This window comes from Grammomys surdaster, unplaced genomic scaffold (genome assembly GCF_004785775.1).
Source record: "Grammomys surdaster isolate TR1022 unplaced genomic scaffold, NIH_TR_1.0 372, whole genome shotgun sequence".
Classification (NCBI taxonomy): Eukaryota; Metazoa; Chordata; class Mammalia; order Rodentia; family Muridae; genus Grammomys; species Grammomys surdaster.
In genome coordinates, this window is record NW_021604791.1 from 11,265,744 (window position 1) to 11,282,765 (window position 17,022).

General features: G+C 37.8%; 1 protein-coding gene across 11 annotated transcripts in view; it reads left to right on the forward strand.

Moving 5' to 3' along the window:
* Gabra4 (gamma-aminobutyric acid type A receptor alpha4 subunit) overlaps positions 1–16,618 on the forward strand; it is a 78,568-nt gene extending 61,950 nt beyond the window's left edge. For 6 of the 11 annotated variants that reach the window (XM_028780745.1, XM_028780751.1, XM_028780754.1 and 3 more), the window contains one exon: positions 14,118–16,618. In XM_028780745.1, the coding sequence (XP_028636578.1) occupies positions 14,118–14,642 (525 nt within the window). In that variant the 3' untranslated portion in view covers positions 14,643–16,618. The remainder of the gene's footprint in view (positions 1–14,117) is intronic. The other 5 variants (XM_028780746.1, XM_028780747.1, XM_028780744.1 and 2 more) reach the window with 2 other exon arrangements.
* The last annotated feature ends 404 nt before the right edge of the window (positions 16,619–17,022 follow it).

A 17,022-nucleotide genomic window follows, 5' to 3' on the forward strand; every position in this document is an offset into this window, starting at 1 on the left:
GTTTTTTGTTTTATTTTGTTTTGTTTTCTGTTTATGTGTACTGGGGATCCAGTCTTGCTGAATAACTGTTTTGTAGGCAATACTCCTGGTGTCTGTTGACGCAGATAAAACTGTGACTCAGACTATTGCTATGACAGCTTCCTAAAGGGTTGGCATGGCCCTGAGTCTTTCTGAATATTTGTTGTAGCACAATTTTGTTGTGATCAAATTATATCAACTGAACATGAAGAATAAAACTTATATAAATAGTGCATGACTTTTAATGTAATTTGGTAAATATTTTGAGGCTGCAACAAATTATTTTCAAAATTTGATTATGTTGGGCTAAAGGAGTGAGTTTAGTTGACCTTTCAATTTTGTTTTTGAAAACTTATATTCCACATTTTCAGATTAAATACTTAATTTGTATATGAAAGTATATATATATTTATGTGGCTGGGGTATAGTGAAAATTTTGGTTTATTTGAAAAAAACACGGAAATATTATGAGAATATGTGTTTATTTTAATCCAAGGTGTGGGATATGAGGCTTCTTCAAATTTCCCATAGCAGCTGACTATGATTTGCCCCACTCGGGGTGTGATTATGTCAACTGCATTTGTTTTCTGTGGTTCTGAGGGCTCTTCAGAGGGCATATAAATGCTAGGTCCCCAATAGGGAATGTTGTTCTTGGCTGTTGGTTGGTGGTTGGTTGGTTGCTGTTGGTCACAGTTTGTTAGTCATGTACAAAGAAGAAAGAAGCCAAAATTAGATATCCTACTAGCAGAGATCAAACTTGCCTGGAGGAACCTGACTCCCCTAGTCAGCAAGAAGTAGTCTAAGGATAATGCCACCCCCTTCTCCCTCTATCCTCTCTCTATTCTATCTAGTCTTAGGGGATTGAAAAGGTGGAAGAAAATGGAAGGAGAAGGGTAGAAGAAAGAAGAACTGTCAAAGTAGCCAAAGTCTGGGGAGAGTACTTAAGAGCACTTGATATTCAAGCAAGAAAATCTGAGTTGGAATTCTTAATACGCACATAAAAGTCGGCAATGGGCATACATACTTGTAACCCTAAGTTTGGAGTAGAGAAACAGATCCTGGAAACTCACTGACTAGCCTATCCCAAACATCAAGCTTCAGGTTAGGTGAGAGACCCTGCCCCTCCAAACAAGATTGAGAATGATAGAATAAGATACCAAACCATTCTCCTCTGGCCCCCAAATGAACACACATGTGCACATACCACACACACACACACACACACACACACACAGAGTTATACATATTTCAAGATGATAATTTTTTGTATACATTGTTTAATCCCCAAGTCATGGAAAGACATAGCTGCCTTTTCAAACATCAGCCACTTGTTTCTGACCAAAAGATTGAACATTTTAGTATTTCTTTTTAATATGCAGTCTACTATCCTACTGTATCTATGGGAGTCATGTTTGCTTTGCAATGTTTTTTTCAGCTGTAATCTACCTGACCTCCACTTTAAGGATTAAATACATATACGGAGAAAGAGAAAATTACAAATCATTTTGTCAGGTATCATTTTAATATTTAAGTAAACACACATTTTAAAACACAATACACATGTTTGGCAATACATGAGTCATAATTTGAAGGGAGGTAGAAAGATTTAGGGAAAAATGTTGGGTGATTAAAAAAAGAGCTGGGGCTAACTCCGAAGTAGATTAAATAAACATGGCAGCTAACTGTATCCTTCTGACATAGAAAAATAGCTAAACAACTATCAAGACATACTTGGGGTAATCTAATATCTGAGCTATGTTAATCACTTAGGAAGACAATGTGCAAGCCCCACAGTATATTTAAAAATATGTTCCTTCTCCCAACACAGGTAACAGTATGTGAAGAAAATTAATGCTTCCTTCTTAACAAAGACCTTGCAGTAGCTCAACGTTGTTTGTATCCGCACTACCTAGAATGTTTAAATTTCCACAAAAACCTCCAACGAGAATTGTTTAAGCAGGAGGACTACAAGGTTGTCTAGATATTGCTTTTGTTTTCTTGTTTGTTTGTTTGATTTTTTGCTTTTCTTTTCCTCATGAAAAGATTGATTCGGCATTTATTTTTGTTGTTTTGTGTTTGTTTTGTTTTTTAGGTTCCTGGCAGTAGCAGGAGAACTGGTTTGTTGCTGTTGTTGTTGTCGTTTTACTTCGGATATTACATCCCTGTCTCTGTGTACCCTCCCTCCTCTCCTTCCAGTGCCCTCCCTTCCCTCTCCCTCATACTCCCCCCTCATCTTCCCTCCCTTCTCCCTTCCACTTTTACTCCATTTCTCTTCAGAAAAGGGCAGGCCTCCCATTGATATCAACCAAACATGGTATATCAAGTAGGACTAGGCACCTGCATTCATATTAAGACTGGACTAGGCAACCCAGTAGGAGGACAGGGTCCCAAAGAAGGCAGAAGGATCAGAGACAGGCCACACTCTCGTTATTAGGAGTCTCAGAAGAAGATCACACTATACAACTGCACCATATATACAGAGGACCTAGGTTGGACCACACAGGCTCCCTGGTTGGCTGTTCAGTCTATGTGAGCCATCGTGACATGTTTAGTTCTATCCTAAGGTCATCATTTTATCTAGCCTCTGAGTCCTAGTCCTCCAGGCAGAATCAGGGGTGGACTCCCTCTCATGGCATGGGCCATGAGTCTCATGGTTGGCTAGTCATTAGTTGGTCATTCCCAAAATTTCTGCTCCATATTTACCTCAGTATATATTGTAGACAAGATAAATTGTAGGTCAAAGGTTTGGGTTTTTTGTTGTTGTTGTTTGTTTGTTTGTTTTTTCGTCTAGGTTGGTTTCCCAATCCATCCACTGGAAGACTTTCCAGGTTACAAAAAATGGCTTGTTCAGGCTCAGTATTCCCCATAGTTAACTGTCTTAACTAGGGTCACTCTCTTACATTCCTGAGAGTTTCCATTGCTCTAGTTCTTCCCCAAGATGACTTCCAGTTTCAGTTGTGTCTCCTTGTACCCTGTCTCCCATCCTCCCCACACCTGATCACTTCTGTTCCTGTCCCCATTTGCCCCAGTCTACCTATATCTCTGGGATGAAGCCTACTTGATCATGGTTGATGATCGTTTTGATGTATTCTTGGATTTGGTTATTGAGTACTTTATTGAGTATTTTTGCATCAATATTTAAGAGGGAAATTGGTCTGCAATTCTCATTCTTGAGTCTTTATGGTTTCTGTGGCTTCATAAAATGAAATTGGCAATGTTTTTTTTCTGTTTATATTTTGTGGAGTACTTTGATATTATCTATTCTTTTAAAGTCTGGTAGAATTCTGTGCTAATATTGTCTGGCCTGGGCTTTTTATTGTTGTTGATTTTGGGGGGGGGATTTTTAATGACTGCTACTACTATTTACTTATGAGTTATAGGTCTTTTTAAAATGTTGATTTGATATTCATTTAACATTGATAAGTAGTAACTATCAAGAAAATTGTCCATCTCTTAGATTTTTGAAATTTGTGGAATATAACATCATTCTTTGGATTTCTTTGGTATCTATTGTTCTGCCTCCCTTTTCATTTCTGATTTCATTAATTTGGATATTATTTCACCTCCTTTTAGTTATTTTGAATAAGTGTTTGTCTATCTGGTTGATTTTCTCAAAGAACCAACTCTTTGTTTTATTGATTCATTATATTGCCCTCTTTGTTTCTATTTTATTAATTTCATTTCTCAGTTTGATTACTTCCTGCCATCTAATCTTGTTAGGTGTATTTGCTTCTTTTTGTTCTAGAGCTTTCACCTGTGCTGTTAAGTTGTGAGTATGAGATCCCTCTAATTTTCTTTTTTTTCTTTTCATTTATTCTTTTCTCATATACTAACTACATCTCTATTGCAGTTTTCTCTCCTTGCTTGCACCCATCTCTCTCTTCTGCGTCCCATTTCCTCCAGATCCATCCCTCTTCCCCTACCAGGAAAGTGCAGGCCTCCCGGGGATATCAAACAAATACAGCATAACAAGGTAACAAGCTACAATAATACCAGGCACATATTCTTACATCAAGGCTGTATGAGGCAACCAAATAGGAGGAAACAGGTCTCAAAGCAGGCAAGAGTCAGGAACATTCCTTGTTCCCACTGTTAGGAATCCCAGAAGAACAACATCAAGTTGCACAACTATAACATATATGCAGAGGACTTACATCAGACCCATACAGGCTCCCTGATATCTGTGAGCCCACATGAGTTTTGGTCAGTTGATTCTGTGGGCTTTGTTCTTGTTGTGTTTTTGAGCCCTCTGGTTTCTCCAATTCTTCCTCCCCTCCTCCACAGGACTCCCCAAGCTCCACCTGATATTTGGCTGTGAGACTCTGCAACTATTCCCATCAGTTATGGAATGAAGTCTCTCTTCTCTTTCTGATGTTGATTACTGTAGGTTCTAGTCCCAGTACATTTTTCATGCATGAAAAATTGCATGAAAGATGTTTTGTGGCTGGATTGGTTTCCCAGTCCCGCCACTTGAGGCCTTGACTGGTTACAGGGAATGTCAAGTTCAGGCTAAATCTCTCCCATTACTACAAGTTTTACAAAATGTGAACCTCATAGATTCCTAGAGCTTCCATTGCACTAGGTTTCTACCTCACCCCTGAAATGCCCCCAATTCTCCCAGTATTCTCTCTGCCACCCCCTACTCAATTACTCCTATTCCTATGCCCTCCTGCCTCCAGTCTACACTTGAAATCTATTCTATTTCTCCATGCCAGGGAGATCCTTGCATCCTCCGTAAGTCCTCCTTATTATTTGTCCTCTCTGGGTCTATGGATTGTAGCATGAGAATCCTTTTCTTTACAGCTAATAGTCACTTACTTGTGAGTACATATCATGTTTCTATTTCTGGGTCTGGGTACCTGCGGGGGGGGGGGGTAGGGGGTGGGGGGGGCAGCCCCAGCATTGTGGGAGAGAAGTCTTATTTCTTCTCCTTCTTGTTGGTTCTTCTTGAGGCAGCAGAGGGGGAAGAGCATTGGCAGGGGTAAGACCTTGGGTCTTACAAGACTCCGGGTAAGACTTAGGTCTTACAAGGTATTTAGAGTTGCTGTATAATAAAGTTTACTTATCTATGCTAGAAAAGTTTACTTACTATGCTGCTGTAGCTGGCCTGCCCTCTCTATCCTCTGAGGCCAGAAGCAGCAGTTTCTGGCACTTCCTCAGCCCAAAAACAACAAAGGATTAAGTAAACAGCCTTTGTACCCTCTCAGCAGGAACTGCTGGGTCCTGACTTATGTCTGCTAGCCTGAGGTCACAGGAAGAAAAAACACTTAGAGAAGTTATTATAGAGTTCATTACTAAGTGTAAAAAGTTTCCTATGAAAGCTATCTAAGGGGAAAAGTGGAAAGCTCCTAAGTGGGGGAAAGGAAAAAATTCTAATAAGGGAAAAGTTCTAAGGGAAAGAATTTTAGGCAGGGGAAAAAGAAAGGAAGGGACTTCCTACGTAACTACGACTACTACTATGACTACTCTACTACTCTGTCTTTGTCTTCAGTACTTATGCATCTTTCAGAGTACATGGTCACATGTTACAAAGTTCATCACAAGTTCACACCGAAAATCAAATCATAAATTGAAATAGAAGTTTACAACAGAGAATGTCCTCATGCATATCCATTAGGAGTGATTATCTGGCTAAACATCCATCACCTGTCTAATTCCACAGGTTCACTGAAGGTTTAAAACTATAAACTAAGAACTTAGTGAAGTTTTGTATAGATAAACCCAGGCAATATTTTGTCTTCTGTCCTAGCACCTATAATAAATCGTGAGTTCCCTTTTAGCGACCTTTAGTTAATTGTTTTACAACTTCTTGGAATGTACTCTGAGTAGGAGAAAGTCTGGTTACTATCTAAGAGCAATTAGCTGATGATGCTTGGGAAACTGTCAGAGTTCTCATTGTAGTTTTGACTATCAGAAAGGGAACTAATCGCAGTTCCACTATAAAAGAGTTTTATAATCATTGATATAATTTTAGGAATTCTTATAGGATCACCATTAAGACTTAAGAAGTCATCTGTTTGTCTATATAGCATCACCACAAGACAGTACATCTTCGTGGATCTACAGAGATCTGCTCCAAAGGGGTGTGCTATTGCTTAGTGATTGTTATATATGTTTAATAATAATGATGATAATAATAACAGGAAAAGCATATTAGTAGCAGGAATCTTTCCTAAAGTAAGTCCCTTACAGTCTTGCTGTAAGGCCTCTCTTGTTGTAGATTGTATAATAATCCAAGGCAAGCCATTTCAGGATGTTCACCTGCTAATTATTTGCTTGTCTCATTATGGCTCCTGACAGGTACCTAACTAAGAATGATTTTTTTCTGGTTCCATCAATTTGCCTGCAAATTTCACAATGTCATTTTTAAAGAGTTGAGTAATACTCCATTGTGTAAATGTACCACATTTTTTAAAAATCCATTCTTTGCTTGAGGAACATCTAGATTGTTTCCCGTTTCTGGAGAGAAATTGGAGAGAACTCATACTAGCAACAGCACACCTGAAAGTCCTAGAACAAAATCAAGCAAACACACCCAAGGGAAGTAATGACAGGAAATAATCAAACTGAGTACTGAAATAAATAAAATAGAAACAGAATAATACAGAGGATCAATGAAACAAAGGGTTAGTTCTCTCTAATTTTTTTATGTAGGCACTTGGTTCTATGAACTTTACTCTTACCAACACTGTCATTGTGTTCTATAAATTGGGTATGTTGTTCCTTCATTTTCATTGAATTCTAGTGTCTTTCTTTCTTTCTTTTCTTTCTTTCTTTCTTCCTTCCTTCCCTCCCTCCCTCCCTCCCTCCCTTCTTTCTTTCTTTCTTTCTTTCTTTCTTTCTTTCTTTCTTTCTTTCTTTCTCTCTTTCCTTCTTTTTCTTTTCTTCTTTGCCTCTTTCTTTGCCTCTTTCTTTCTTTTTTGCCTCTTTGACCCAATGGTTATTCAGTAGAGAGTTATTCAGTTTTCATGTGTTTGTAAGCTTTCTGTTGTTTCTGTTGTTGAAATCCAGTTTAAATCCATGGTAGTTTGATAAGATACAGGAGTTACCTCCATTTTTTGATCTGCTGAGACTTGCTTTGTGACTGAGTATGTGGTCAATTTGGAGAATGTATACTCTTTTTCATCTACACATCTTTGCTTGCAAATATTCATTGCAATGACTCATTGGTCTGGTAGGAGGTCTCTGGCTTCTGCTACTCTATCAGTACTAGAACCTCACAGAGACTCCTCTTCGATGTTCTGTTGTTGCCATGTGTCATGAAGATCATCCTTCCATATCTCCTGCTCCCACACTCTCAGGGCTGACTCACCAGCAACACACCCACCCCATGTATTCGCTCTGCTACTGTGACCAGCACTACCCTACTAGTCAGGTGAGGTGCAGGGCACATTCTCCTGAGTGCTGCAGCAGATGAGAGGCAAGGATAGCTCTCCTACTCTTATGACTCCAGAACCAGGTCTCTCACCTGCTGCAGGTGGTCAGGGTTGAGGGAGGAGGAGGGCATCTTTCTCTTTTCCATGCCACAGCAGGGGAGAGAAGTGACAGGGCCAGCTCTCTCAAACTCATGTCCTTGAGGCAGCTGACTAGGGTGAGGCTAGCTCTCTTTATCTCACACCTCCAGGTGTCAGCTCTACCATGGTGCTCAGAGGCATGGCATGGGACCAGTTCTGCACAGTCTTCAGATATCAACATGTCCCCAGATGGCACCCCAGACTCAGGATGTCTGCCTGGCCTTTGGTGGTAACAGAGCCCTGCTACTGCAGGGGAAGGACCCAGATGTGGCTTCTGGTGGCAGCAAAGGCCAGGACCCACCCCATCATGGCCCCAGGTGACATCAGACTGTTCCTTACTACCAGCTACTCACATCAGGCTGTTCCTCACTATCCTTGACTCTCCAGTTCTGCCTCTCTTCATTGTGCCCACATCCTTCTGTTTGTTCTCTTTCATTTCTCTACCACATTCTTTCTTTTCTTAGTGGTACCTGGGGTTTCTCAGTGTCTGGGGTTGTCTCAGGATTGGTCTCAGGAGTGCCCTGCTTGTGCATCATGACACATGGCAGAGATCATTTCAAGTATGATCTGCCACCCCTCCCAGGCTTGCATAGTGCCTGACTGGTGGTCATCTTAGGCTAGCTTCTATCCAGGCCCTATGATTCAAGTCTGATGGTTGTCTGGGCCTTGCTCTTTGCCCAGGCTGGCTTGAGTGGCCCCATATGAAGGTCATTTACCTTGGACTCAGTCCTGTGGGCCTATGGTCCCAGGACAGGTCCTTCTAGTCTCCAGCTAGTTTTCTGTCCTGGGAGCCCATAGGAATTTGAGAAGGGCAGAGTTTAAATAGCAGATATTAAACTATTAATGTTTGTATTTATGATTTTCTTTGATGCCTGTTGTCTTCTACTCTCCTATATCTGTTGACCTCATCCTTCCATTCTTTTGAACACTATAACTGAAATAAGAAATAAGGGAAAGAGTTAATTGTAAAACACCAGAGAACTATGTTCACAGTTCCAATTCTTTTTAATATTCAACTATGTTTAGAGAGTGGGCTAACTAGTCTGGAATTATAAGCTAATGCTGTCCTATCATAGTATTATGAAGTATACTTTTCTGAGGGAACATGAGTTATAGCTGTATTCTAGCCAGTTTTGTTTTCCTGATGACTAGAATTTAGGTTTTACCAATAACAAAATACAAAAGAGACAAGAATCTAATATAATTATGCAACTATATATAGCTTACACTTTGATCTTTGTTGTTACAGTTTTCCTACATGGAGCTTGGCATTGATTGTGATGCCTGAGTTAGCCAAAGCCCGTGAGCTTCATGTCAGCTGTGAGAGAACTACATTATTTTTATCATCTTTGTTTCAGTGTGCTTCTAGTTCCCCCAAATGGCATGTTGTATTTGCTTTGCACATAAGTTAATTCTCATCTTTACTATGAATGTAATCTTGTATTTATTCACATTTATTTCTTATTCAGCTACCAACATACTTTCTTTGTATGACTTTATAAGAGCCTATTCCATGTTTTAATATCCATCTGCTTTTCTAATTATTAGAAACTTTGTTAAAAATTATAGATCATTGAAATAGAATATTGAAATTTTTATGTATTATGATTATTAATTTCTGATTATTTTATTTTGCACACTGACTCTTTTTATCTGACCTCAGCTAGATTAAAAACTTGTACACTATCTAGTTGATGTTTACTGCATGCTGGGTGTTCTGCTAAGTACCTTATATATATGGTCTCATTTATTCAGTATAAGAAAAAACACATTATTAATCTGGTTGCATCAAGGGGTCTGAGGTTTTGAGAGATTAAATAACTTGCTACCATAACTATAAAATAACAGACTATATATTGGAATTCAGCTATGTCTGGTTTGAGGATTGAAGTCCTAACCAGTTAGCCAGTGTTTAAAAAAAGAAAACTAGATCATATAAATAACACATGAACTGTTTACAAATACAGTCTAAGAGTGTTTTACTGCCTTTGAGCGTATTCTTATGAACACTTTAGATGACTACAGTATGATATTACCCCATTGCTTCATTGACTGAGACTCATCCACCTCAGTGTTTGGATTTTGGGAAAGCTAACTGGGTTTGCTTTGCCCTTTTCCTTCTCTAGGATAAATTGGCAAAACTGATAAAACAAAGCAAAACAAAACAAAGCAAAACAAAACAAAACAAAACAAAACAAAACAAAAACCAACCCCAGACATCATTCTGGAGACATCCACTTTACTAAGCTGAGAATTTCTGCTCTGACTGTTCAAGTTGCCAACATAGAGTTTCTCTCACTGGGGACACATATAATATATAAAATGCTTAGGAATAAAAAGAAACACCAGTAATTCTGAAACAAAATTGACCACATAACCACTTATCTCAAAAACATCCTAGTGTTTCAAACCCTCAAATATGAAACAGAGAAAATGAATTGTCCAAGATCTCGGAAGCAGTTGGTTAATCCAAATAGAAGGTAGGTGTTTGTTCCAGCCCTGGTATTGAAGGTATTTCTGTAGCTTATGGAAATGCAAATATTGGATTAGATGCTAACACTAAGAGGAAATGAAATATAATAAATTGGGAATTCAATGTTTTCATTTCTACATTCTGGAGCTCAGTATGTGGTAGAATCCCTTGGTAACTATTTATGAAATATTTAGCATGTTTGTTTGGAAGTGATGTTTTTTTCATTTCTGTAAGAGAGAACTTTCTAAAACCACTATTGATAGATTTTAGTTAATCATCGCTGGGCATATTTGTAGTGACTCTACCAGACTTATTTATTTCCTTCTAAAATGAGACATGTGACCACCCTTGAAACCTGCTCTAGTAGCCCTGAATAAATGTCCTTACATTATTTGATTCTTCTTTTGTATGTATCTGACTCATTGATATTCTGGAAGATAAACCTGTTCATTATTAGCCTTGTTAGTTTTTAATTTAGAAGTACTAAATTACATTTTATTAAACGTCATTAGCTTCTCTGGCAAAGAATATGAATGTAGCTGGTCTCATTCTGCAAACCTAATCTTTACATCTTCACTGTAGAGTAATAAGTTGAGATGAATTTTTTTTTGAGCTAGAATACTTCTTTAGAGATTGTGCCAGATCACATACATGACTGATGGATTGCTTGGATCTGATCCTATTTTCTGCTTGCTGCTTAATTTGTTGGTCGTGTTTGAATCTGCCATCTCCCATCTCTGTCCCACTAAGTTGTTTGTTTTTTTCCCTTTAGGCTATTGTGACTAGTGTTAAAAAGATCGCAAATTAAATCATTTTTTATTCAAATTATGCTTAGCTCCTTGTTGGAAACTACTGTGTGTTTGTAGAATACTAATAGAATTCTCTGAACTCTATGTGAATGAAAAATCACACTGACTGACCTTTCATTTGCTCCAAAACTTGACTTCAATACCAATAATTTTTCTAGTTAGTCCTATGCTGGAGAGGAATGGATTCCTCAGTACTTTGGTGGTTTGTCATCATGACTAATCTTTGTGTTGGTGTCATTGTTCTTGTTTTATCTTTTTTTTATCATCCCTTGAATGGTCTCCTGATCCATACACTTTTATAATATTGAAAAAATATAGCATCCTTCTGATTTCCAAGCCTTGAGTAAACTTCTGAATGATATATGTTTGAATGTCTCCATCACATTTCTGAGTAGAAGGCTATTTGCTACAGCAAATTTAACACAGTAATATTTGGTATGACTTCCAACCAGTCAAGACCACTGTGGTCTTATTTTCCTTCTCAACAAAGTAAAGTGGCACTAAGGTTTCTCCCAGCTGAAAAGGACTGTAATTCCATTTGCCAAGCTCAAATGGAATTCTGAAAAACAACACACATCTTGGTCATTTAACAAGCATTTGACATTTGGCAACAGTACCCCCTGAAGGTCCTCTATGGGTTCTGGATAAAGCAGCCTTTTTATTAGCTTAAAAAATTGAAAGTACTTCTCCTCATGAGAGGTTTGGAAACACCCCCTGTCTGAACCCTTGCTTTACTAGTGTACAGATGTTAAACTGTTGAAGGAACAATGCTTCCTAATAAGTCTTGACAATAGATATGTATATACAATAAATATTTACTTTTGCTTTCAATTCTATGGATCAGTGTGAAATTTCTGCTTGTGTTGATTTAGCTTGCTTAGGCTGTTTACATTTTTCTCTTAGCTTGAACAGACACGTCAACGTGTTGCTTGGTCTCATTGGGGTAAGTGATTATGGGCCAATGTTCTCTTACCCTACAAGTTAAGTTGGGTGTTTTCTTTACCGTTTTGGTTGCTTTAAGCTTGATGAATTCAAATCAGAATTCTCGAGGTAGATTTGTATATGACAATACTATCATTATTACCACACTGCACACAATTGGCTAAAGGAAGATGAAGCCAACTTATGACGAAATTGACTCCATCTCTTGATGGGGGAGGAGTGTGCACATTGCATGGGGCATGGCTATAAAGCCACACACTGTGGCTTGTAGTCAGTTTTGTAACCAGCTCACGACAGAGAGTATAAAATTCACAGGACTTCAGGATGTTCTAGTATAAAACTTGTCTAGAGGGAATCTTTAAGAGGCTCTTAAATATTCTTCTACTTTGTTCTGGAGAACAGATAAGTTATTGGTCTCAGCTTCATCTTCTGATCTTGCTTTTAAATTTCATGAATAATCAGTAGGGCTATGAGAGCTACTGTCACAGTTTAGAACTGGTCATCCCATACACCTCAGGTAAAGCCTTTCTGAGTTGATACTGACACTTAAATAGGAACACTCGTTTTTTATACTTGTGTCTGGGATCCTGTCAAGTATAATTTTCTTTTGCACTTTGTCCTTTTTCCCCCCCATCTTGGGGAAATACTTCTTGCTCATCAGCTGTTCTTGACTGAACATAGCTCTGTTTAGACTTTTGGAGATCTTTCTTCAACCTTTGTTTCTTAAGTTCTTTGTCCTGTCAATGCTAGCTACTGGTAGTCCCCACACATTCTCAAGTCCAGGGATCTGCTAAATTTTTTCTGGGTTACTTTTTGTTTTCCTGCACCACAGTATGGAGAGTATCAGGTTAGTTCTTTCTCTCTCAGCGACTCTCATTCTGTGTTGTTTGACATCAGTGTCTTCCGATAATGACTTGTTTTGCATATTTTATCTAGGTCTTTTCATCATTTCAACGAGGAAAGAAAATTCAGTCCCTGCTATTGTACAACTGGAGTTAGAAATCATCCATCTTTATGTTTAGCATTAGGGAAAATATGGCTTTCTACACACACCCCAACTTTTTGTGGAAAAAAACAGTGCAAAACTATCAAGCTGAAGAAACACACATGCGTATGCACATGTACTTGCACACACACACACACACACACACACACACACACTTCTACTCTGTTCAGTTAATAATCCCACATTTCCTTTTCTCCTCCACATACTTTCAATTATTTTCCTTTCCATTTACTGATTTTGCATGTATGTATAGGTTTGTGTGTGTGTGTGTGTGTGTGTGTGTGTGTGTGCACTTGTGTGCACATGTGTAGAGATCAGAGAACTTTACAGAGTTGGTCCTTTCCTTCTACCACATGGGTCCTGGGGATGGAACCCCAGTCACTGGACTTGTCAGCAGATACCTTTACTGGTTGAGCCATCACTCTGCTTCTGCTTAGTATTTTGTCCAGTTTTAACCTTCAATATATTTACTTGTCTTATATTCTTTTTATATTATGATATGTGGGTATACATAATTTATTTCTAGCAATAGTATACATACTTCAAACATTATTTTGTTCTTTTTGATGTATATAATATGATAGAATAAGTTAAAATTGATTATTCTTTTTTATAAAATGGGATTTAAAAATTGTAGAGGGAAAGTTCAGGGTACATAATTGGAGTCTTCAGCTTTTAGGTTGATTTTGATTTCAGTTGTCTCCACTGAAATTAGCTGCCATATGTTAGGTTACAAGTTCTCATTAGTTCAGCTGCAATCTGCTTGGAAGCGTACTCCTGAATGACATGAAGAATGTGTTCTGAGCCTCTCCGAGTCTGTTTTGGTTCTGGTTTGTGACACTGCTTTCTTCTGTTTTCAAACTCAACTCATTGACCTTGAAATCATGATTCACAAGTACACAAGGTATGGAATGAATCTTCAAAAAATGTCTAAGAGTAGTACTGAGAAATATAGTTATAAAAATGCCTGTCTCTCCAAAGTGAGCCATTACACACACACACACACACACACACACACACACACATATTTTCTGTTTTCAAACTCAACTCATTGACTTTGAAGTCATAATTATAAATGTCTATGTATGTATAATTGATGGTCTCTGTGACCTCTTTTCTTTTTTCCGGTCACCCATTTCTAATCTTCTCAATTCTTTGGATTTCTCCATCTCTTTACTTTGGCTAGAAATTATTTAATATGGCTAGAAATAAGCAATGATATCTAGTTAAATGGCTACAGAGAATTTTTAAATGGTTATTTTATAGACCCAAGTAATCACATATTTTATCTTTGAGTTGTATACAAATCTATATCAAATTACATAATCAATGTGATTTTAAATGTGTCTTTTCAGAATACACATGCCAATTTGAACATGAGGAAAAGAACAAATGCCTTGGTTCACTCAGAACCAGATGTCAACAGCAGAACTGAGGTGGGAAACCATTCCAGCAAGACTACCGCTGTCCAGGAGTCTTCTGAAGCCACACCTAAGGCCCACTTAGCTTCCAGTCCAAATCCATTCAGCAGGGCAAATGCAGCTGAGACTATATCTGCAGCAGCCAGAGGTCTCTCATCTGCAGCATCACCCTCTCCTCATGGCACATTGCGGCCAGCTTCTTTGGGGTCAGCTTCTACTCGCCCTGCATTTGGATCTAGACTTGGGCGAATTAAGACAACAGTGAATACGACAGTTGTGGCTGGGAATGTGTCAGCCACACCCCCTCCCTCTGCTCCACCACCTTCTGGATCTGGCACAAGTAAAATAGACAAATATGCTCGTATTCTCTTCCCAGTCACTTTTGGGGCGTTTAACATGGTCTACTGGGTTGTTTATTTGTCTAAGGACACCATGGAGAAATCAGAAAGTCTAATGTAATTTTGTTGCTATAGTAATTTCATAACGATGATGGAAATACAGACTGTCTTTTTAAATGTTTTTAAAGGTAAGTATTCTTTACTAAAATAAAAATTCTATGTAACTTTTTCACTTAAAAAAATATAAGCCAGATATGGAGAGAGGTAATTAATTCTTCAATGGCTAGAAAGTGAACTGTCTTTCTTTATAGAAAGATGGTTTTAAAAGAATATATTCAGTGTTCAAATTGGATGGAACACAGAGCATTATGGAAGGTTGGAGGAAGAGAACTAGAGTCAGGAGAGATATGATGTACATGCTTTTGTATTGAAATTTGAAAAAAAGAAAAAAAAGACTGAATTTTTAAAATATACCCCATGAAATCAAACAATCACCAAAGACTTCCTATTGGCACTGCCCTTAACCAGAACTGTGTGCTGGAAGTCATACGCATTGACCTTTGCAGTTCTTCATAGTACCTGAAAAATAGGACCTTCTCTGTTAAACAAAACACTGGGAAGAGGAAAATGGAACAAAACAAACACTGATCAATACAGTGACGCCTCTGATGCATCAATAACAGACAGCGACCAGGGCAAATGTGTTTTCTGGCACATAATTGGTCAAACAATACTTAACAGTTGACTTGAAATTGTTGTGCTCTGAGCCAAAGTTAAATTCATTGTATAAATTCTTTTTCCTAGTAAGTCATTCAGTTATGTACTGTACACATTTACCACATAGTTCCTTAGAGCCTGGAACCTACTGTGTTCTAGGTGCTGTTTAGAAAATCTTCTAAGGAAGCTCTCTCTCCTTTACAAAGACACTTCAATAGTAGGACAGCCAATGCATGTTAAAGAACCATAACTTAGCTGAGGACATGATGATGTTCTTTAATGAAGGCAATTTAATTAGAGTCAGACAACATAGCCAACATATTTGTTTCTCCTGAGCTGACAGAGGAAAACAAATAAAGTTTCTATAGCAGCTTAGAGATAAGTACATGTTAGTACAATCTAGATGATTGGTTCTCAAACTATAAGGAAATACTGATACAGGTTGTTCTGTAGGTGAAAAAAGTATTATATACCTGAAACAAACAAATCTGGGCACTGGAGAACCTAACAGATTACCTATGTCAAATTTGATGTCTGTCACATGACACGGTTTCCCCACTGTACCAGAATCAGCAAAATAAAAGTCTTCACAGGCCCCTTGTCTGTCTATCCCAGTAGAGAGCAATATTAACTGCTAAATTGCTAATGTCCCCGCAAGCTTCTGTGCTTGTGACATCTGTATGTCCAGCATGTTTTGTATTTGTTTCTCTGGGAGTTTGATAAGATTTTGTAACCAAGCTACTTTAAAAATTAAAGGAGCATCTAGAAGGAGAGAATAAAAATATCATAGCTTTGGGTGGGATGTCAGTGAGTGTTATGCAATGTATCTCGGTTTTCAAGTACTAACTTTTTCTTTTCATCATGGAGGCTTAAGCCTAATAGAATCTTTGCAGCTTTTTAAAAATAGTTCAATCCTGGTTTATATTTTTGGTGTTTCACTTCCAGATTTTTTTTCTGTATTTCTATCTGTTCTTGATATGTGTAAATGAATGTGTTCTGGATTTAAGGAAGGGAAACATTTGATAGAAATGTCCATCTTATAGACAGAATGTCTTATTTTCTGGGAGAAAACTATATTGATTAATATGAACTTCTGAGTAACTACATTGGTTTGTAATGGTTGTCCATGAGACATAAAATTTGAAAATGTCAAATTTTAATTGACCTCCACCTGAGAATTCCTTCCTGTTTTCTTAATTTCTAAATATTTCATAGAATTAAATCCACTTTAGAGTTGAAAGGTGCTGAAGGCATCTTTACTTATAAGTATTGATTCTAGAAAAAAAATGGGGCCTGGGAAAATCTGTAAATATGTTTATACATTTAATAAAGAGTACGTGTACATAAAAGCTTATAATAAAATTACTTCATGAGTGTGAAAATGTTTTTGGCCTTTGGGCCAATGCTTATAGCTATGATGGGAAACTACCATCACTTTTTATACCAGTCCAATGATCTTACTGATTTAGAGAGAAACACTCTTTCTCTTTTTAATCTTCCTATTGTCTTTCTTTTAAAAATAGTATTCTTTCTCTGTAAAATTTAAACACGTTATTGGCCTCTTTTAAAATAGGCTATCTTTTAATTTTTATGGGTTTTAAATGGATTGAAAAACAACTGTCTCTCCCTAGCTTCATAATTCAAACATGTGATCTCATTTTTGTGGAGGGTGAAACAGAGGCATGCTATGAGTTTGAGGTTCTGGAGTAAGTTCTAGGACATTCTGAGACAGAGTGCAAACCTGTCTTCAAACAAAAGAACAAACAAAACCCCAGGTGAATAAA